At 43.3% G+C, this 22,977-nt stretch overlaps 1 protein-coding gene across 1 annotated transcript in view; it reads right to left on the reverse strand.

The window, feature by feature from the left end:
* ANKRD31 (ankyrin repeat domain 31) overlaps positions 1-22,977 on the reverse strand; it is a 313,751-nt gene that overhangs the window by 204,729 nt on the left and 86,045 nt on the right. Inside the window, exon 2 of the mRNA XM_044063955.1 lies at positions 19,851-19,944. Coding sequence (XP_043919890.1) covers positions 19,851-19,917 — 67 coding nt within the window. The 5' untranslated portion in view covers positions 19,918-19,944. The remainder of the gene's footprint in view (positions 1-19,850; positions 19,945-22,977) is intronic.

Raw genomic sequence — 22,977 nt, forward strand, 5'->3', positions numbered from 1 at the left:
AGGGGACCACCAGATTGACTTCCTCTTTTTGGAGGATAGCGTCTTGGTTCTGTTTGGGATAGCACGATCCATGCACTCGTGTAAGTGCTTATAGAGTGCATTTGTGTAGGATTCAGCAGTTGTAACTGTATTATCCATCTGCATGGGTGTCATGAAGTTCACCACTTCTGTCTTAAGAAGCATGAAGTTGGTTTTGGAGACATTGTTTTACCGTGGTTTCCTTAATGGAGGGTGGGGGCAGGATGTGGATATCAAGGATGATTAGCTTATGGTCGGATCGGACCAACGAGGAGTTAACTTCAGCTGTGGAACACCGGTCACTCATGTTGGTAATGACTAGGTCTAGGATATTGTTGCTCCTGGTGGGGGTGTGGATAAGTTGATCCAGGGAATTGGAGTTTATGAATTCCAGAAAGCGTTGAGCTAAGGATTTGGTACATGAGTAGTTTTCCCAGTTAATGGTAGGGTAGTTGAAGTCGCCCATTATTAGGGTGTTTGGTTGAACCCTAATATTTTCCAGTACATCAAGAAAAGAGGAGTGGGAATCCTTGAGCATGGTGGGGGATCTGTAGCAAGCTACAATTTGGATTGCAGTTTTGCCCAGAGTTAGTTGCACTTGGATAACCTCAGATGCATTATGCTGAGCAACTAGCCTGGAGGTGTGGATATCCTTAATGAATATGGACACACCTCCACCTTTGGAGGATGCGAGAGAACTAGTATTTTGGCCTTCTATGTCACAAGACATTGATAGAGCACTTTTATCTTGTTCCATGTGTAACAGTACTAAGCCACATCAACAGAAGGAATCACTTCAGCTAAACCAGATTCCTGAACTACCTTGGTCGACAGTAGCCACTAACATTTTTGAGTGGAATGGTCAACATTATTTGGTTCAAGACTTGACCTACTTCCTAATCTGGCATCCAATCCTGCCACTACTAAGATGAAGCTTCATTTCGCAACAACTGGTAGTCCGCACAAAGTTGTTTCAGACAATGGCACTCAGTTTACAAGCCAAAAGTTCAAAAGATTTGCTGAAGAATGGGACTTTACTCATGTCAAAAGTAGCCCTGAGTACCTGCAGTCAAATGGTTTGTCAGAATGTGCAGTTTAAAGTGCAAAACAGTTACTAGAGAAGTCAAAATGAGATAACAGCGACGTTTTACTGAATCTCTTGAATCTCAGAAATGTTCCTAGTGATAAACATCTTGGTTCACCTGCCCAGAGACTTCTGTCGAAACGAACCAGAACTTTTAGTTATGTACTTACCATAACTTTAGATGTTTGGGATCCATCTCGCCTACATTCTGTACTGATGGGTTCGGAGCCGATCCTCGGCTCCGACTCGGCACGCTATACTATAGAGTGAAGTCTCTAATTGGCTGAGCTATTTTATATCCCAGGATGCACCACCACTACTTCCCCAGATCTTGTTTGTCCGCACACATGCACACAGTCATAGACAGTTGAAATAACATTGCCAGGTGTTTCAAGATGAAACAGCTAAACTGAACCGTTCGGTCTCTTCTGATCTCCAAGGCAGGGGGAAGGAGGGTGGGTTATTAGGAATGTAGGCGAGATGGATCCCAAACATCTAAAGTTATGGTAAGTACATAACTAAAAGATGTTATGTGATCCTATCTCGCCTACATTCTGTACTGATGGGACAGTGTCCCTAGCACCTGATTCCTGGGTGGCTCACTGGAAAACACTCCTGAGAACTGTGGAACCGAAGGAAGCTCGCCCCCGAGATGCCACATCCAATTTGTAATGAGAAATGAAGGTGTGAGGAGAAGACCAGGTAGCCGCAGCACAAATGTCACTAATGGCAAGCTTGGAATGAAAGGCTGTAGAGGTAGCCATTGCCCTTGTAGAATGAGCTTTCACAGTGGTTGTAAGCTCTCTATTAGAAAGAAAGTAAGTATGACTGATACAGTCTCTGATCCACTTAGCAATAGTGACCTTCGTGACGGCTTTGCCCAATTTGTTGTCTGAAAAGGACACAAACAACTGATCTGTTTTCCGCGTTTGGTGCATCCTATCTAAGTAGAAACGCAATTGCCTATGAACATCCAATGAATGGAAGATATATTCCGCTCTGTCTGAGTAGTTGGGGAAGAAAACTGGGAGTTCTAACGACTGTTGAAGAGAAAAACTAGAACAAACTTTAGGAACAAAGGATGGATTAGGCCTGAGGGAAACTCTATCCTTGTGAAAAACCAGGTACGGTGGTTTGACACATAGGGCTTGAAGTTCCGAGACCCTTCTGGCTGATGTAATTGCCACCAAAAAAGCAGTTTTCCAAGAAAGAAATTTCAAGTCACACATTGCTGCCGGTTCGAAGGGGGAAGAGGTCAAAGCACCTAATACGAAATTAAGATCCCACGGTGGAGCGGGATGAGAAATTGGAGGTCATAGCAGCCCAGCACCTTTCATGAAGGCTTTACACAACTTATTGCTCATCAAAGGTGGGTCTATACTTTCATGAAAATTAGAAATAGCTGCTAATTGAACCTTGATGGTAGAGACCGAAGAACCTTGATTGAATAAGGAAGCTAAAAATTTCAAAACTTCAGACACCGGGGCAGTAATAGGATCTAATCCCCGGAGTTGGGCCCAAATGGCAAATCTCATCCATTTGCTGTTATACATTTTTTTAGTCGAATTCTTGTGGGCCGAGGACAAGATATGCATGACTTCCGAGTCCAAAACCTGGTTCCTGACTATGGTCGGAAGTGGAGGAGCCAAGCTATTAACCTCAACGAATGAAGGGACTGATGAAGCTGTCCCGACTGGTGAATCAAGAGATCTGGAGTCTGGTCCAGGAACCATGGACCGTCCAGTGCGTACTTCCGAAGAAAGGGCAGCCAGACTTGACGAGGCCAGTATGGGGCAACTAAAATCATCTTGCACCGCAAGTGAATCGCCTTCTGGATCACCCTGGGAAGAAGGGGAACCGGTGGGAAGGCGTACAGTAGGCCGGTGGGCCAAGCTTGGACTAGGGCGTCCTTGGGAATCCCCCCCGGAACCGGGGTGAGGGAGAAGAACTGTAGAAATTTTGTGTTGTGAGGAGTTGCAAAGAGGTCGCAACAAGAAGTTCCCCATCTTCTGAAGATCTGAGTTACTACTCTGTCGTTCAGAGACCACTCGTGAGGGGAGAGAATAGTTCTGCTCAGTCGGTCAGCTATCACATTGGATCTCCCCGGAATGTGTGTTGCTACCAAGAAACGGTTGGTTGCAATAACCCAATCCCATACTCTCATGGCCTCTCTGCAAAGGGGGTAGGACCTGGTCCCTCCCTGCTTGTTCAGGTACCAGACTACTGACATGTTGTCGGACTGAACGGCAATCATGCCCTGGGGGAGGTAACTGTGTAGTGCTTGTAGCGATAGAAGCACCGCCCTCATTTCCAGTATGTTGATGCGTAGGGAACTCTCGTCGGGGTGCCACTTGCCTTGGACTGACCTGCCCAGGTAATGTCCCCCCCACCCCGTCTGGGAGGCGTCCGTAGTCAAAGTGGCCACTGGATGTGGAGGAACGAAGGGTCGCCCCTGATCCAGGTTGGAGGAAAGAAGCCACCAACAGAGGTCCTGTTTGCACGTCTCCGTGATCATAATGAGGTGACTGAGAGGGAGATCCTGATACGACCACTGGACTGACAGGAGCCACTGTAGAATCCTCATGTGCAATCTTGCTAAGGGGACTAGGAGAACGGTAGCCGACATGGAACCCAACAGTTGTAGGACCATCTTTGCTGGGGCTCGGCGTTTGAAGAGCAATGCTCGGACTTGAGATTGTAATGTTTCTATCCTTTCTATAGGAAGATAGACCCGCATTTGCTTTGAGTCTATCTCTGCTCCGATAAACCGTATGCGCTGAGATGGCAACAACACGGACTTTGCCCAATTGAAGGTGATTCCCAGGGAGTCGCCTAGAGAAATAGTGGCTGCTAGGTTTTGTAAGAGTAGATGCCTGGAGGTGGCGGTTAGGAGCCAGTCGTCTAGATATGGAAACACTTGGAATCCTAGACTTCTCAGGTGAGCAGTCACCACTGCCAAACATTTGGTGAACACCCTGGGGGCTGTGGTGAGACCAAAGGGCAGTGCATGGAACTGGAAATGACTGTCTCCCAGGCTGAAGCGCAAGTGTCTCCTGGACGCCTGATCTATCAGGAAGTGATAATAGGCGTCCTTGAGATGTATGGAGCACATCCAAACACCTTTCTCCAGCAGCGGGAGAATGGATTGTAAAGTGACCATCCGGAACTTGGACTTCTTGACAGAATGGTTGAGCTTGCTGAGATCCAAGATGGGCCTCATGTCCCCGGTCTTTTTTGGCACCAAAAAGAATCTTGAGTAAGTCCCTAATCCGATCTGGTCTTCGGGGACCAGTTAGATGACTCCTTTTTGAAGCAGCTTTGAAATTTCGAAGGCTGCGAGATCCCGTTGACTGGGTGGTGGGTCCGGGATTTTTCGGGATGGTGGAGGGGACTGTGAAAAGGGGATGTTGTAACCTCCGGCAATGATTCAGAGCACCCATCGGTCCTGGGTGATATTCTCCCAGGCCTTTAGGTGCCTCGAAAAACGACCCCCGACTGGCTCCAGAGCGGCGCAGTCGGGCAATCCTTCAGGGATGCTGGAAGGTTGAGGAGCCACGAAAGGACTCGCGGTCTCCAGTGTTGCGGGGGCCCCTGCCGCCTCTGGGACGGCGTCTTCCTGAAAAATTTCCCCCTCCTCTGCCTCTAGAGGGGGGATCATCCTGCTGTGAGGGGTAAGTCTTCTGAGATTTGCAGAACCACATTTTCCCCCCTCTTCTAGCCTTGGGATAAGGCCGGAAGGGGGTGAAAAACCGTGCCCCTACAGCAGTCAAAGTCTTACCCTCTTGTTCACAGCGGGTCAAGGTGTCCTTTACCTTGGGTCCAAACAAGGAGGACCCATCAAAGGGAGCGTCGGCAAAGGAAGACTTGAAGGCCTCCGCAAAATGACACAGGCGGAGCCAGGCCTGTCTCCGTAGAGCAATACTTGTACCCGCCGCCCTACTCGCCCCCTCGGCCGCATATGAAATGAGCCTTATGGACGAGTTCGATATAGATGACAGGGTAGCCAACTGAGAGCTAACCGTCTGGGCCAACTGCTCAGGTAGGTTACCAGAGAGGATATCTGACAGCTCCTTGACCAGATCCCTCTGAAGTCTGGTGAAGTGTGTAAGGTAATTCAGAGACCTTAAAGTAAAGGCCGCTGAAGTAAGGGTGCGCTTCCCATACCGATCCATACTCCTGGACTCTTTATTAGGAGGGTGGATGGACATTGAAGCCTCTGCCACATCTTGCTGGGTAGCAGATGCCACCACCAGGGCATCTACGGCCACACCTTTGGATAAGAATTCCTTCTCAGGGGGGGCTGACAAAAATTTATTCGGGCGAGCTGGCACCGGTTCCACCAAATCCGGGTGCTCCCACGCCCTTCGAGAGATCAAATCCAGGAGCTCATCGAAGGGCGGAGACACCCAAGAGGCGGAAGGCTGAGCCCCGAAGGCCTTGAGGAAGACCGACTCCTCAGCAGAAGGGGGTTTGGATTGCCAGTCGCCTCGTTGTTTGAGGATTTCTAAGATGTCCACAAAGGAGACATCATCCGAGGACGACTTGGGGGACCCCTCCGCATCATCGAGGTCGGTGTCTGAGGTGAGACACTCATCAGGCGAGTCGACGTGCTTCCTCTTACACTGTCTCTTCCTGGGAGGTTCCTCCGAAGAAGCTTCGGAAGGACCCCCAGGAAGGGAGGAATCCCCAATGGGGGTGACCTCAGGCTCCAGGGCTCCGCTGTCCTGAGACAGGGGGACAACAAAGGAACAAGTCTCCATGCCAAGGGAAGGTGCCGGAGAGATGGTGGAGGTAGCCAAGGAAGATTTGGCTAAAGCACTCCTCATGACCCTGAAGGCCGGACCCCCAGAGTCCTGGGACGGTCCGACCCCCGAGGCCACAACAGTAGAAGGCACTCCCGCAGCCGACGCACTGAGAGGGAGGCTCGGAACCGAAAGCATCGGACCCGAAACATCACCCCCGGGGCCGACCGAGGAGGTCCGAGTACCGAACTCCGACCCGAACGTCGGGGTTGGAGTAAGGGTCGGAGCCGACCCGAAAACCTCCACCGGCTCCACCAGCACCGACTCCAACGGTGCCGAGGCTGTTGGAGGAGGAACCGAAACAACAGGGTGGACAATCGGCTCTGGAGCCGACTGGGCTGGAGCCGATACTAACTTTTGAAAGACTGGAGACTGAAACAGCCTTTGAAGTACCCTGTCAATATCCAAATCGGACATTCTCAAGGACCGAGAAGAGACCGATCGGGCCAGAGTTGACTTCTCCGCCGGTTCCGAAAGACTGGGAGACTGGCTCCGAATAGTCTCAAGTATTATCGGCGCCGAGGGAGAATCCACCAATACAGCAATTTCCCTTGGAGCCGACGGGGACTTCGGCGCCGAGGTAGAAGAGTCTGAGTGTGCGACCTTTCTCGGCTCCGAAACCATTGGAGCCGAAGAAGGTGACCCACCTCTCGATGCTCGAGCTCTCGGCTCCGAGGACAGAGGAGTCGAGGCTGGAGGCACCGAGGCAGACCATTCCGACCTCGGCTCCGAAGTCCGTGGAGCCAACGGAGAAGCCTGCCTAGATTTCTTAGCTATCGGCTCCGACGGACTGGTCGGAGCCAAAGACTTCTTCTTCCTGGAGGGAGAGGGGGAAGAAGATAAGGCCTCCTCAAAAGAAGGGGTGATGAGCCCCTTCAAAATCAATTTGTTTTTCCTCTCTTGGAGGACACGAGAAGAAAAAGCGTGACACACACTACACGACTCTTGCAGGTGTTTAGGACCTAAGCAATACACACACAGAAAATGATCATCCGTGATTGACATCTTGTACCCACACTTGGTACATTTTTTAAATCACGAAGGCCTATGCTCCTTCGACATCTCAGCAGTAAACACTCAAAAAAAAAAACTAGCACAAGAAACTATCACAAAGGGACAAATCCCTCTAATTTAAACAGGATAGGCCCACAGAAAGACACTACCCACAGCTCTAGCAGAGCGCGAGGGCAAGGCCCCTCTAACTAAAACGGGACCTCAACACTGAGAAATATACAAATTACCACAGAAAGTAAGTAAATCACAACGTATGACACACTAGAAGTCAAGCGCGAGGAAACCTTCACTAAAAAAAGGGCGGAAACCTAGCGCTAATAAAACTACACAAATTCTCACAAAAGAGCACTTATACATGACAAGTAGCTGTTAAAACAGCTTTTGGGTGAAAAATTAGGAATTTTCTGACAGAAATTAGTCAGTAAATAGTACTTAGCCCAGCCAAGTCGAGACCACGTCTATTGCTATGAAGCGGCAAACGAGATCTGGGGAAGTAGTGGTGGTGCATCCTGGGATATAAAATAGCTCAGCCAATTAGAGACTTCGCTCTATAGTATAGCGTGCCGAGTCGGAGCCGAGGATCGGCTCCGAACCCATCAGTACAGAATGTAGGCAAGATAGGATCACATAACATCCACATTACCAATCAGCAGTCAACTGTTGGTTCCATGTGTTAAGAACAACAGGTCAGTGAAAACCAATCTGTTGAAGAAATGTCTAACACAGAAGTCCTACTATGATAAAACCAGCAAACCACTCAATCCATTACAAGAAGGAGAAGCGGTAAGGATGCAAACATCCAGAGGTTATAACTGGATTGGAGTCATGAAGAATATATGCCCAAAGCTGAGCTCGTACATTGTGGACTCACAAGGTGCAGACTTTAGGTGGAACTGGAATTTAATACCAGTGTTTGAGCACATAGCCTGTGAGAAAGACTCTTTATCTCAGAGTGAGTTGTCCGTTGTTCCAATTCCAGAGAAGGTTCCACAGAATATTCCTGTTCCTGTGATGAATCCAGAAGTTGCTGATATGGGTAGTTCACCAAAGACTATCCCTCTTATTAAATTCAGTCCAGATTGTTATGTTATGAGATTTGGTCGTATCTCTAGACCATGTAACATATACATGGCAACTTGGACATGAACATTGTGTTTTGTTTCCAATGTCTATAGCAATGCATGTCCAACTCTAATATTGTTTTTACAAAGGGCAATTGTTTTACGAGAGAGGATGTAGATGTATCTTTAAGAAGCTATCCAAGGGCTTGCATAAGTGTATAAATACTGAGTACATGTGAGCCTGACTGCCATAAGCTGTTCAGATGTAAGCATGTTATGTCTGTAAGGTCTGTTTGTTAACCAGTTCATTTATATTTTATGTTGCTGCTATCCATCCTGATGTGTTTCTATGTATTAAAGCATCTAAACGAAATACCTCCCCTGTTGTCATCTATGTTAGAGAGGGATGAGTGATACGTGGTATGTGAGTTGCAAGTAGAAAGTGGTCTGAAGACATCGCCCATTCCCAGACCCTCATGGCCTCTCTGCACAAGGGATAAGAGTGGGTTCCTCCTCATTTGTTGATGTACCAGACCACTGGCATGTTGCCTGTGTGAATTGCCACAGTTCCTAAAGGGAGAATGCTCTGAAAAGCCTGCAGTGTGAGAAGAACTGCTCTCATCTCCAGAAAACTGATACTCACTCTGGTCTCTATATGCGTCCACATGCCTTGGGCTATCTTTCCCTTGAAATGCCCCCCCACCCCAACTGGGAAGCATCTGTGTTCACCATGGCTGAGGGGAAGGAAGTAGGAATGGTCTGCTGATCATTAGGTCAGCTGACAGAAGCCACCATTGGAGATGTTTTCTGCAAACCATAGTCAACTTGATAGGAACAGACAGAGGCTGGCAAAGAATAGACCACTGAACAGCCAAGGTGTATGGAAGCACTCTCATAAAGAACCTTAATAACAGAACTAGAGTAATGGTAGCTGCAATGGAACCCATAGCCTGAACTATCAGCTTTGCCATTGGAGATGACCAATCTAAAATGGCTCGAACATGGTCTCTTAATGTCTGTACACTGTGAGGGGGTAGAGATGCAATCTGATTCAACGTGTCTAAAAGGGCCCCAATGAATTCCAAACTCTGTACTGGAGATAGGTTTGATTTTGTCAGGTTTATGGTGATGCCCAGATGATTGGCAATTCTGAAAAAGTATTCCCTGGCCTGAATTAGTTGATGCCTAGTTGGGGCAGTGAAGAGCCAGTCATCTAGATATGAAAACACCCACAATCCTTGCAGTCTCAAGTGATCTGTGACTACTGCCATGCATTTGGTAAACACCCTGGGGATGTGGTGAGTCCAAAGGGTAGAGCTCTGAATTGGTAGTGACTGACTCCCAGTCAAATGTGCAGATGACTTCTGGAGTGTCTGTCTATTTTGATGTGATAGTACGGGTCCTGTAAGTCTACTGAGCACATCCAATCATCCTTTCACAACAGTGGTAAAATGGACTAAGCTGTAACCATTAGGAACTTTGCCTTCTTTACAAACAAATTCAGTTTGCTTAGATTCAGAATGGGTCTCAGGTCCCTGGTTTTCTTTGGTACTTAAAGGTAGTATGAGTAAGTTCTGAATCCTTTTTGTTTGGTTGGGAACTCTTGGATGACTCTTTTTTTGCAGAAGTTTTTGAATTTCTTGTACTGCATATTCCCCCAGGCTGGGTGGAATATCAGGGAGTTTCTTTGGTTTCTATGGTGGATGAATGAAAAATGGAATGTATTAGCACCCAGCTGTTTTCTGTTAGATTGGTCAAGGTGGCTGGATGCACAGAAAAATGACCCCTAACTGCCGCCAGAGATGAGCAGTCAGGCAGTGCTTCAGGAGTGCTGATGGGACTTATCAGAGAAAGGCTCTCTGAAGCCCTGATTCTGCAGTCCCCCTCTACTCCTTGGACAGCATCTCCCACTGAAACCTCCTCCTCTGCCTCTGGAGGAAGAATCCCTGCGTTGATCCTGGGAAGACCCCTGAGATTTTCAGAACTAGGTTTTCTTGCCACTATGCTGGTTTCTGGAAAAGGTGTGCTGAGGGGTTGAAAACCTGACTACAATGGCAGACAATGTCTTTCCTTCCTGCTCGCTGCAGGATAGTTTATCCTTGACAGATGGCCTGAATAAAGAGGAGCCATCAAATGGGGCGCTCACAAAGGACACCTTAAAGGGTTCCACGAAGTCACAAACCCTCATCCCAGCATGCCTGCTAATAGCAATACCTGAGCCAGTTGCCCGTGAGGCGCCCTCCGTGGAATGGGAACAAAGCCTCATGGAAGAAATGGACAATGAAGAATGCCAGCTGGGAAGAAACTTTCTTTAAGTCCTCCACCAACATGATCTCTGCTAGACTGTCAGAAAGTTCCTTGACCAGATCTCTCTGCAACCGAGTTAAGAGTGCCAGGCAGTTTAAAGCTCTCAACGAGAAAGTGGCTGAGGCATAAATGCACTTACCAAACCTGCCCATCACCCTGGACTCCCTGTTCGGCTGATGGACCGTGCAGCGCTTTTCAGCTAGCTCCTTCCTGGTAACTGCTACTACAACCATGGCATCTACTGATATACCCTTGGTCCAGTACGGTCTGCCTTTAGGAGGAGACAAAAACGGATCTAGTTGTTTTGGAATCGGTTTAATCATATCCAGCTCCATCCAGGACTGGTGGGACACTAAATCCATGAGCTTGTCTGGCGCGCAGGGGGGGGGGGGTCATCTAGGATGTAGACAGGCCCATTCCAAAAAACTCCAAAACCACAGACTCTTCCAAGGAAGAAGATTGGGCCAACCAACCACCTCTCTACCTCAGGATCTCTAAAATGTCTCCAAAGGAGATGTCCTCCAGTGGTGATCGTGGGGATCCTTCCCCTTCATCAAAATCCATGTCCTTGGTAAGGGACACCAAGGGGGGAGTCAATGTGCCTCCTCCTGCACATCTTCTTACGAGGAATCATCTCTGCGGGATGTTCAGGGGAGGACTAGGAAGAAGATGGGATTCCCTCTAGGAGAAGAGTTTGAAGGTTTCTCTGGACGGGCTGACCCTGAACAGGCATGACAGGCTCAATTCTCTGATCCAAAGACTGGCGATGGAGAAGATCACAGCTCAGACAGACCAGATATCTATGACTGGAGAAGGTACTTTCTACAAGTGAGAACTCTGACAGACCCAGAGAATCCATCCCTAACTCCCTAGGAGCCGAAGCAACTGAGGAAGAGAGGGTAGGGATCCCTGATCTGTGGCTTCCAGGTAGAACCGGACCTAAACTGTCCAGAGCTGAAGCACTGAGGGGAAGAGACGGAACCCGTCCCCCAGATCTGATGGGGATATTGCAGATCCAAGACCCACTGCAATTAGATGACATCAGAGCAAAGGAAGTCAGGGTGGCAGTCAAAGTAGAGGAAAGATGGCTCCTTGGATCTAACCCCCGCTATCTCGAGTGGCTATGATCCTGGGACTCCGATACAGGTCAGATCGGAGAAGGGGACTGCACTGGAAATAACACTCACAGATCCCAGAGGGGGTGGAGTAGGCAAAACCCTCATCTGGACCCGATCCACATCGACCTCCAAAAGGCTCCTAGAAGACCTGGATTAAGGTACTGACAGTGGCCTAGTGGGCATCTGCAAAAGTGTGGAGGAAATGCAGCTCTTAAACACAACTCCGGAGTTCAACTCCTTGCTCTCAGATCTGAAGCAGAAGTGGAGGTTCTCTGAGAACTGGCTACGAAGGTAATACTGGTCGGATCCAAGGAGTGCTTCGGATCTGCCAGAGCTGAAATTGGTCTCTAATCTGATCCTGTCGGATCCAAAGGTTTTAGTAACTTAGAGGGTTGTTCCGACAAAGCATTTGAGGACTTGTGATGGAGTTTCTTTGGTTCAACAGACCCAACTATGCTCTTAGAGGGGGTTTCAGCCCCTAGAGAGATATCAGCAGAAGTAGATGAATCCCTTAAGTATTAATTTGTTCTTGCAGTCGGCAATGGCCCTGGGATTAAATTCCTCACAAACAGAACAAGCCGACTGCAGATGTTCTGGCCCCAGACAATATACGCACCTAATATGAGCATCAGACTGTGGTATTTTGTGCCTGCATTCTGAGCACCATTTGAACCTGGCTGGCTTGTCACACATAGTGAAAAAAATACTACAAACACGCGCCCGCCAAAAATAAACAATACAGCCATATAGCTACACCAAGAACAAATAAACACTTTACTCAAAGAAGACAGTAACTACACTACTTATCTAAATTTCTAACCCCCCCCCCTTTTTTTAAACTAACAGCCAGAAAAAAAGTGTGGGCCAAGGCACAATGACAGCACAAGAAGAAAGTAGAAGTTAACTTCTACCACTGCACAAACTAAGGAAGGGGAGGATAAAGGGAGGAAAGACTAGAAATAGAATTAAGTTTGACTTATCTGTCAAAAAATATATGAACACTACTGAGATTCCCACTAATAACTGAACACTTGAGACTTGAGAAGAACCATGTCTGTCACTGCTGGTGGCAAATGAAATCTGAGGAGGTTAGGCAGAGGACAGAGCATTATGGGAAGAGAGAGGAGCTCAAGACTTGGATCCTAGTCTGTGAGAATGCGGCTGAGTCAGATTTGAGGATCAGATCTGTGACCCACCTTTGAGGAGGAATGAAAGGGGCAACATCAGATCTAAAGTTACATATGTAGCATAACAATAGATCCGTGCTATCTTACTTTTGTCTGGCTCAACTTTTGGGTTGTCGGATCCAACCAAATCTGACTTCAGTGCCTTTTTCAAAGTTTCAGATCCAGGGCCCTAACTTCCCCCTCTACCCATAATTTCTTCCACTGTACCTTAGTACCTCACATTGAGTTTGCCAGATATACTAGTTAACTTTCTATACATAACCATAATAATATATATATATATATTCCAAATTATCTCGCAGACAATAAATAAAATAAATAAAACTACAGCCTAGACAGCTGTAAACAGACAAGGTCTGAGGTGAGGTCCACCTGGTCACATAGAGCTGTTAATGATAATTTTGGAAAGGGGAAAGAGGGAGGGGTGTTGACCTGGACAAAAATAAGACAATAGAGATCTATCATTACGGTAAGTACATAACATTTGTATCCGATGCTGTTTGTTTTCACCCAGTTAAACCATTGGGACAGACTCCCAGCTGCAAACACCTGGGTGGCATCAAGAAAGGACGTTCCTGAGGATAGTGGCACTAAAGGAATAACATGTTCTAGAGTCTATATCCAATTTATAATGAGACACAAAGGAGTGAACCATAGACCAAGTTGCTGCTGTACAAATGTCATCAATCGGGAACCTATTCATTATGGCTGTAGAGATAACTACCTCCTTTGCAGAATGAGCTTTGGGTTTTCCACATAAAGATAGACACCTTTTAGCATAGGCAAAGGAAATACACTCTGACAATCATCTTGAAAGGGTAACTTTGGAAATGCCCTTACCCCGTTTAGCCTTTGAGAAAGCTATAAAAAGTTGGTCTGATTTTCTGAAATCCTTTGTTCTATGAAGATAGAACCTGAGTTGACAATGAACATCTAGCAAATGCAGTATATACTCTCCTTTGTTTATCTTGGAAAGAACACTGGAAGGTCCATAGATTGGTTTAAATTTTATTTGGATGTCACTTTAGGAAGAAAGGGCACATTAGTTCTTAGCATAACTCTGTCTTAATGGAAAACTAAATATGGATGTTTGCAAGAAAGGGCTTGTAGCTCAGTGTCATTCGTCTTGCTAAAGTGAATGCAACTAAGCAAACTGTTTTCCAAGACAAAAATTTTAAGTCTATAAAAGTTGATGATTCAAAGGGGGGTTGAGTTAAGATTTGTAGCAAAACTGTGATATTCCAGGGGGAATGGGGTCCTTAATTGGAGGTCTCAGCAAGAAGGTTCCTTTAAAAAAGGCTTTAGAAATGTTCAGGGATGCTATGGAGATATTATTTTTGCCAAAGTTCAAACTGAAAATAGCAGCCATTCGTACCTTAATCATGGAAAAACTAATTATTGTGAAAGAGCTCTAACAAAAACGTTAGAAGGCAGAGGTGCTGAGAAGGGGTCCAAACCTCTTGATACAAAAAAACATTTTCCATATTCTCTGGGAGATCTTTTTGGTAGATTGCTTCTATGAAACTGAGATAATGTGGGCCACTGAAGAAGAAAGCCTAACATCTCTGGCTATAGTTAGAACTGGATGAACCAAACAGTCAGTTTCATGGACTCTTAATCCAAAAGAGGCATTCTGTGCAGGTGACTTAGAAGATTTGGATAGTGATCCAACATCCAGTGAGGATGTCCCAGATGAGGCCACAGGAAGGGGAACCAAACTTGCTGAGGCCAAAAGGGGGCAGTGAAGATCACTCTTGTCTTGTACCTTCTGGCCTTCAGAATAAATATGGTTATCAGAGGAATGGAAGGAAATGCATAGAGGAGTCCTGGGGACCAATTGTGGGCAACAGCATCCTTCTATGACTGTCTTTGTGGAGGGATGAGGACAAAGTAACTGTTGCAATTGTTGTTCAGCGAGGACAGAAAAAGGTCACAGCAAGGTTGGCCTCAGCGGCTGAGGATCTGAATGTTTACTGTTTGGTTGAGGGACCACTTGTGAGGCATAAGAATCTTTCAGCTTAGTTAGTCTGCTAGAACACTGGATGTCTCTGGGATGTGTGTTGCATGCAGAAAACAATGTGAAGACATTGCCCATTGGCACACTCCCATGGCCTCACAACTAAGAGGTGAGCATAATGGTTAAGGTTGTTACCTTACAGACAGAAGGTGCAGGGTTTGATTCTCACAAAATGGCCCACAGGGGTAGTTAGCCTAGTACTAATCTCGGGTGGTGGGAGGTTGGTATAATAGTTAAGATGTTTACCTTGCAGACACAAGGTGCAGGATTTGATTCATATATGGGGTAATTGGCTAGGCTTAAAATGGCCCACAAAGGCAGTTAGCCTAGTGTTAATCTATGAACCTATGAACCTATAAGATCAATTTCCCTCCTGTTTTTTGATATACCAGACTTCTGCCATGTTGTCTGTCTGGACAGAAATCACACCACTGGGGAAGACATCCTGAAAAGCCTGTAACACTAGAAGGACCACACTCAGCTCCAAGAGCTATGAATTTTGGCTTTTAAATGGGACCAAGAAACGTGGACTGTCCCCTCCAAAATGCCCCCCACCCTACCCCAGAAGACAGGCATCCGTGGCTACTGCAGCTTGTGGTTAAGCCTGGCCAAAATGTCAGCATTCTGTCACTGATGGAGAAGCAATGCATCAACTGATATGATTCTTGCATATTTGTGTGGTACGTATTCTGGAGTGGAGAGGGTGAATGTTCTAAGACCAGTGAACTGAAAGGGTCTACTGAAGAACCCTCAAGAGCAATTTTTGAGGCCATTAGACCTAATAAACAAAGTACTAAACTTGCTTGAGGAGAGAGAAGTTGAATGACCTGAGTGGTAACTAGATATAAAAAAGCACCCTGTAATCTGGTAACTTAGATATTTGTAGAGACGTGCTCCAGTGACATTCAATGAATTCTGTCTGTTGTGTTGGAATCAATTTGCTCTTTGTGTGATTTACTGTTATACCCAGATTCTGCAGGTGGTAGGCAAAAGGTCCCAATGTTGGAGCAGTAGATCCCTGGACAAAGCAGTGAGGAGCCAATCATCTAACTATGAGATAACCTGGATCCCTAGCAGACACAGATATGCTACTACTACCATCATCATCTTTGTAAACACCATGGAGGCTGCAGTGAGACTGTAGGACAGTGCCCGGAATTGGTAGTGACTGGCTCCCAGCCGGAAATGGAGAAACCTCCTGGATTGTGACTCTATCTTTATGTGATAGTAGGCATCCTAAAGATTCATAGTGCACATCCAATCATCCTTTGTCAGAAGAAACAGTATGTCATCATTCCTCAGAAGAGGCAGTATGGACTGAGGTGTGACCATCCTGAATTTTGTCTGTTTTACAAACTGATTGAGATGACTCAAATTCAAAATTGGCCTGAGGTCCCCTGCCATCTTGGGCTTTAAAAAGAACCTGGCATAGACCCTGGATTCTGACTGGTCTAGGGGAACCTTTTAGATTACTCTTTTTTTTCCAGTAGCTTGTTAACTTCTGCTGCTGCAAATTCCCACTGACTGGGTGGCATGATGAGAATCATTCTCTTTTTCTCTGGGGGGTAAGAAAAAGGACTGGAATAGCTTCTGGTTACTATCCATAACACCCAGAAATCTGCTGTGATATTTTGCCAAGCTTGTTAGGGTGGGATAACAGCCCCACCCCCACCCCTGACCTCCTTCAGAGTGTAGCAGTCGGGCAATCCCTCGACCCTGACTGCCTCCAGAGTGCAGCAGTCGGGCAAATTTTCAGGAGCACTGGTAGGGCTTCTTGATGAAGGGGCTGCAGAAGCCCTGACTATACGGTCAGCCTCTGCCTCTGGAATGGCATCCATTGGAATTAACTCCTCCTCTGACCCAAGGAGGTCTGTCAGAAGGAGTTTCATGGTTATAACCCTGTGACTTTGTGAAGCACATTTTCATACCACCCCCCCTGGTTTCTAGAAAAGTTTTTTTAGGGGGTTAGAAAACCAGATTCTCATTGCAGAAAGGGTTTTGCCATACTGCATTCCTGATTAACATATCTTTCACTTTGGGTCCAAAAAGCATAGAACCATTAAACGGGTAATTGACAAAGAACATCTTAAAGCTTTGCACAAAATGTTAAAGGTGCATCCATGCATGCTGGAGTATTGTAACATTGGTGCCTGCAAGCCTAGATATGCCATCAGCTCCATTTGAGAGCAGATGCACAATCATGTTCAACACAGACAGAAGGGTAGACCACTGGGAGTCTACAGTTTTCTAAGCATCCACTGATAAGCTATCTGAGAGAGACTTAGTGAGTTTTTTTGGTCAAGTCCCCCTGGAAATGTGTCAGATGGGCCAAATAGTTCAGCACTCTAAAGACAAACATCACTGAAGCATATTTCCATTTCCCAAACCTGTCCAAACCTTAAATTCCCTATAAGGAGGATAGAGAGACAAACTTTCTTCAAAGAGTTATTTTTTTGTGGCTGCTCCTACGACCATGGCATCTATAGGTAGACTTGCTCCAATGTTTTCTGTCCTTGGGGGCAACTAAAACCCTCTCTGGCTTTTTTGGTACTGGTTCCACCATGTCAGGATTCTTCCAAGCCTGCTGAACCACAAGGTCTATAAGGGAATCAGCGGGTGGTACGACCCAGGATGTAGAAGAGCCAGCACCAAAGGATTCAAAGAATACAGGTTCATCCGGTGAAGTGTCATCGGTGGTCCGACTCTCCATTGATTCATCAATTTGAGGATATTGCCAAAGGTGATGTCTTCTAAGGGGGATCTAGGGAAACCTTCACCTTCCAAGTTTGTATCTTTAGTGACTAACGTCAGGGAGGAGTCCAAGTGCTTCCACTTCCATGTCTGTTTTCTGTGAACCTGTCCTGGGGAAACATCAGATGGTTCCAAATCAGAGTGAGAACTCACAAAGTGAATGACCTCTGGATATCTTGGTACTAGCTATCCCTTTTGATTAGACTGAGTGGAAGAAGAAGCAGTATTCAGCTAAGAGTGGGATGGATCCAAGCCAGAAGATAACATTTTTTTTTGTTTTGGTCCAGCCAACATCTTTTGAAAGCTTAGAAAGCCAAAGCTGCTGTTGGTGCATCAGGAACCGAGTCTCCGCCTCAGGATGGGGGAGACTTCCTTGCCCCAATGAGTTTTGGCTTTGAGGCCAGCCTCAGACCTAAGCTGTCAAGAGCAGAGGCCCTGAGAAGGAGAGATGGCTCCTAAATAGTCAGCTCGTCTCCCTGAGCCTTGGTACTGATGCTTCAGCTCCAAGACTCATCCTGGTATGAACACATCAGTGTTGAGACAGTCAAGGATTCCACTGCAGTTGAAATCAACTCTATTACCAAACCTGAAGGATAGGTCAGTATCAGAGACAATAAAGAAGGGGTTATTGTAACAATTCTTGATGTGTTCAAAGTGGACAGTACCAGAAGAACCCCAAGGTAAATCTGTTCTCTCAAAAACGTACTCATTATTTTATCAATGTCAAATACTTTAAGACCCCTAGATGACTGAGCCCACCTCGACAAAGCTACCAAAGATGACTGCCTCCTTTCTTGGAGTATTGGAGACTGCAATCTTGGACTTACTGGTTCTGGACAAAAATGGGGCCGCAGAAAATTGGTTTGGGCTCAAGTAACTAGCAGATCCAACCTCTGAGAAATTTTAAAATCCAAACCCAGAGATTCAACTGAATCCGGAGACCTCTTTCTTGCTTTGTCAGTACTCTTTTCCACATCTTTCTCTTTTGGCTTTTTCTTCTCTTTAGATTTTAGCTTGTCTTGTTTCTTACCTGGGAAGAGGAAGCAATGGATGAAGAAGCTTTGGTATACCCTGTCTGTGTGGGAAGAAGACCCGTGAGGATTAGTTTTTCTTTTCTGATCTGGATTGCTCTGGAACTGAATGAGGTACAGGTCTCACATTCTATATCAAGATGGGCAGTGCCCAAACAGTATACACATTGGGAGTGTGGGTCCTGTGGGGGAATGTCATGCTCACAAGCTGTGTACTTTTTAAATCACTGCACTTTATTAGCCATAACAACTCTCAATAAAGACAATTGTTAACAGCAGAAAAAAACAGCTACCAAAAATGTAAATGGTATTAAACACTACCAAAAATAAGGTATCTGTGTGTGTGTGTGTGTGTGTGTGTGTGTGTGTGTGTGTGTGTGTGTGTGTGTGTGTGTGTGTGTGTATATATGTATATATATATATATATATATATATATATATAGGTTTACTATCCAAATATACAGCAGTTACACGAAACTTGGAAGATCGAAATCATGGTTCCAAGTTTCTATAATGTCGCTCTATACATGTCGAATCCACAACATATATATATATATATATATATATATATATATATATATATATATATATAATAAGCAGGGGGGGGATTGCAGGGGGGCTTGTATCCCTGCAAAACGGTGGCAGGAAATCAGCAGAAGGCACGGTATGTTGGGTAATGTCTATAATATTAAATTTTTAATTATCCACATTACCACTTTCGTTGTTTTGATTAAAGTTTTTATTTTTGACTTTTTTTTTTCAAGTAAGTCATTACTCGAACAAATGTGTTTCTACATTTTGATAATGAATACACACACACACACACACACACACACACACACACACACACACACACACACACAAACTACTGCTTTCTTTTTTTTCTGTAAAGGGAACATATAGGGAAAAAATAAAAAGCCCAAAAGGGGCTTGAACGTTTAACACTAAGCTAATTGACTAAATGGGTTTGTAACCTTAATGCTAACAATAACAGTAACTATAGTAAGAAGAAATTGTAAATACTATTAAAACCTATAAGCAAATGTGATAAGAAAAGATACTTGACAATAAAAATTGAAAAGATAAGAAAAAATTCTTATTGCAATCTGTAGCCATTGGATACGCATCTGTATGCTTCAAGTGGCAAACAAGAACTGAGGTACTAAGGTGGAGTGGAGGGAGTTATGGCTAAGGGAGGAGTCACAGCCCTAGAGCTGAAGCTTTGAACAGAGTGCCAAGGTCACATCCAACTGGATCTGACAACCCAAAGGTTGAACTGGATGAAAATAGACAATATCAGATAAAATGTTATAAAAAATCATTAAATAACTCAGAATATTCTCTAAGTAACATAATAGCTATTTCAAAGAGTTCAGATACTGAAGATGGATACAGCTTAAACAGCTTGCAGCTTTTTACTTCCCTTCATATTTTATAGAACCAAAATGTGCACAACATACCTGAAAGAGTTGCTGACTCAAACTGTGATGACAGTTCTGTAGGTTTCTCAACTTCATGGATGTACATCGACAACTTTTTTCCTTTGTATGTGATCTACATAAAATGTTATTATTTATACATCTATACTACATAAAATATTGCTAGCAATGTTTTAGTCACATTAAGTGTTAGCAGATCTCTAATATTATAAAAACTATATAAAATACATAATGAACTTAGTTAAAAGAAAGCACTGTGAAGACATTACTGCAAACAATAGTTTGTTTATATATAAATGCAGTTTACAAAGTCACTGCAATGGGTCTCATAGCTCAGTGGATGTGCATATGTAATACAAAGAAAAAAAAAAGAGTAGATGACTCCTAAGTGATTAAAGTAACAAAAAAATAAAAGTTATGTACTCACCATAATGTTCTATGTTTGTTGTCCATAATCTCGCCTTCATTCTTGATGGTTGGGTTTGGAGCTTAGCATCGGTTCCGACTCAGCCACATACTAAAGCTCGAGAGCTTTCACTGGCTCAGGGCTACACCCTATCCCAAAATGCCTAGTGCAGTTACCCAGATCTTGTTTGCAAGAAACCAATCACTAGACTATCTAATCCACCATAGTAAAAGCAACAAACTCTCTGCCTATAACTGAAGAGGCACGAAGGTAATCAGAGAACTCATAGTCAATTTAAAAAAAAAATCCTCTCAATCCTCCAGGAAGGGGGAAGGAGGGTGAGATGCAAAAATGAAGGCGAGTTTATGGACAACAAACATGGAACGTTATGGTGAGTACATAACTTCTTTATGTTATGTTGTCCTATCTCACCTTCATTCTTTTTTTTAAACAATTTTTATTAAGGTTTATAACAAAACAAAATGTTTACAAAGATTCACAAAGAAATTGCATTTCAAGCAGAAACCAATAAACACTACAACAAAAACAAAGTATTTACAACTGTGTCTGAAAGATAAAACATAACAGAATTGATAAGAATCATAATAGATTTTAAACAGTGCATAAATCTTTATCTAGTATAGATTTCAAACTGGACCACAAATTATATGAAAAAGGTGTTCTATTACTTCTTGACTTAATAGTCATAGTTTCTAGACTACAGGTTTCAATAAGAATATTTTTGAATTCTGCAAAAGAAGGAGTATGTTCAGATTTCCAGTTTCTGGTTATTACTTTTCTAGCAGCTGTTAAAACAGTCCATAAAATAGGATATTTAATTGTAAATGTATCAGTAAAAAGTGTTTGTAAAAGATAATTGATTTTCCCCAATATTGCCTCAGAGTTATACAATCATAAAACATATGTGACCAGTCAGGTTTAGAATTTGACTTACATCTCCAACACAACACCTTATTTGTAGTAATCAGTTCTAATCTATAAATTTCCAAGCATATATTCTCCATCTAAGGGATGATGTAGTAAACTTAGGTGATTCCAGAATTGTTTTTTTATCTAAATCAGAGGGTGACTTTTTATTAATTGAAATGAAATAGTTCCAGAAATTATCTGGAACATTTCTTGATTCTTTATTAATTATTCTACATATAGAAGAGAGTTTACATTCAGAAGCTACATACTGGTGCATAGAAAATACCAAAAAATGTTATTAAATTAGGCATTGATGATCTTGAATATCGAGGGATTACGTTAATATTATCTATCATAAATTGTCTAAGAGATTGAAGTTGCAACCATTCAGATTTATTTAAATCAAAATTAATTATTAGATATTCTAATGTACCTAATTTTTCACCTTGTAAGAATTGAAACCAAAAATTAAGATTTTTTCCTTTCAATAAAAATATACTAGTCATAATGGAAGAGGCAATAAGATCCTTTGTATATGCAATTGGAAACAAAATAAATATCCAATTTTTATAAATCATATTTTTATATATGTAATTTCTGATGTCCTTAAATAAAAGTTTCATATAATATGTTAAGTTATTAGGAAATCTATTTAAAAGAAATGGATTATTTATTATTGAAAGTTTAATGAAGTTACTTCCCTCATTTGTATTAAAACATAGAATTTCCTGGAATTTCTTCCATTTGGGTGAATAATGTCGATCTATTAATAGTAAGAAGGTTCTATATCTGGTAAACCTATACCACCTAGAGACCAATCTCTCATATTATGTGTAAGGGATATCCTGGGTTTATTTGTTTGCCATAAAAAATTCATAATCAACCTATTAAATTCTCTAACTAATGTTCTTGGAGGCATTAATGAAATAGATTGAATAACAGAAAGTATCTTAGGTAGAATAATCATTTTAATAATTGAAAGTTTTTCATCCATTGAAAACGAAAAATATTTCCACTTAAATATTAGATTGTTAATAGAAGAAATGCAGTTAGCATAATTTATTTTTATTATATCTTCTAAATTGTCAGTTAATATAATACTAAGTATTTTAAGCCTTCTGATTTGACTAAATATTTGGTATATTTCTGATTCCAAAGATTAGTGTCCAAAGTTATAGAGATAATTTTTGTTTTATCACCATTAAAAAATAATCCCGATTTTTTTGAAAGAATTCCATAAAATCAAAAGTGGCTTGTAAAGTTGAATTTGTTCCATCAACCTTAAGAAGTATGTCATCTACAAAGAGTTGTACTTTGGAAGTTATTTCTGTATTCAATTATATTCCTTTAATGTTTGGGTTCATTCTTATATAATTAGCTAAGGGTTCCATTAAAAGAGTAAAAAACAAGGGAGAAAGGGGACAACCTTGTTTAGTTCCTTTATAGATCGGAATATTTTGTGATAGGTATGGGTCAATCTTGATATATGCATAACTAACTTTATATAAGTGAGAAATTAAATTAATGAAATTTTCAGAGAAGTTATAAGCCTCTAAGGTAAGAAATAAATAATCCCAATTGACCAAGTCAAAGGCACAATTTATGTCTAAACTTATTAAGGTTAAATTTTTATTAGATTTGGTTGCATAATCAATAATGGTTAATATCCTTTTAACACTATCAAATGTACTCCTGTTTACAACAAAACCCATATGATCTTTATCTACTAGACCAGGAAGACATTTTTTTAAGCCTATTGGTATAAATGGACATAAACATTTTATAATCAATGTTTAAAAGAGAAATTGGCCT

This window comes from Protopterus annectens, chromosome 2.part2, assembly GCF_019279795.1.
Source record: "Protopterus annectens isolate FY-2018-M chromosome 2.part2, PAN1.0, whole genome shotgun sequence".
NCBI classification, from domain to species: domain Eukaryota; kingdom Metazoa; phylum Chordata; order Ceratodontiformes; family Protopteridae; genus Protopterus; species Protopterus annectens.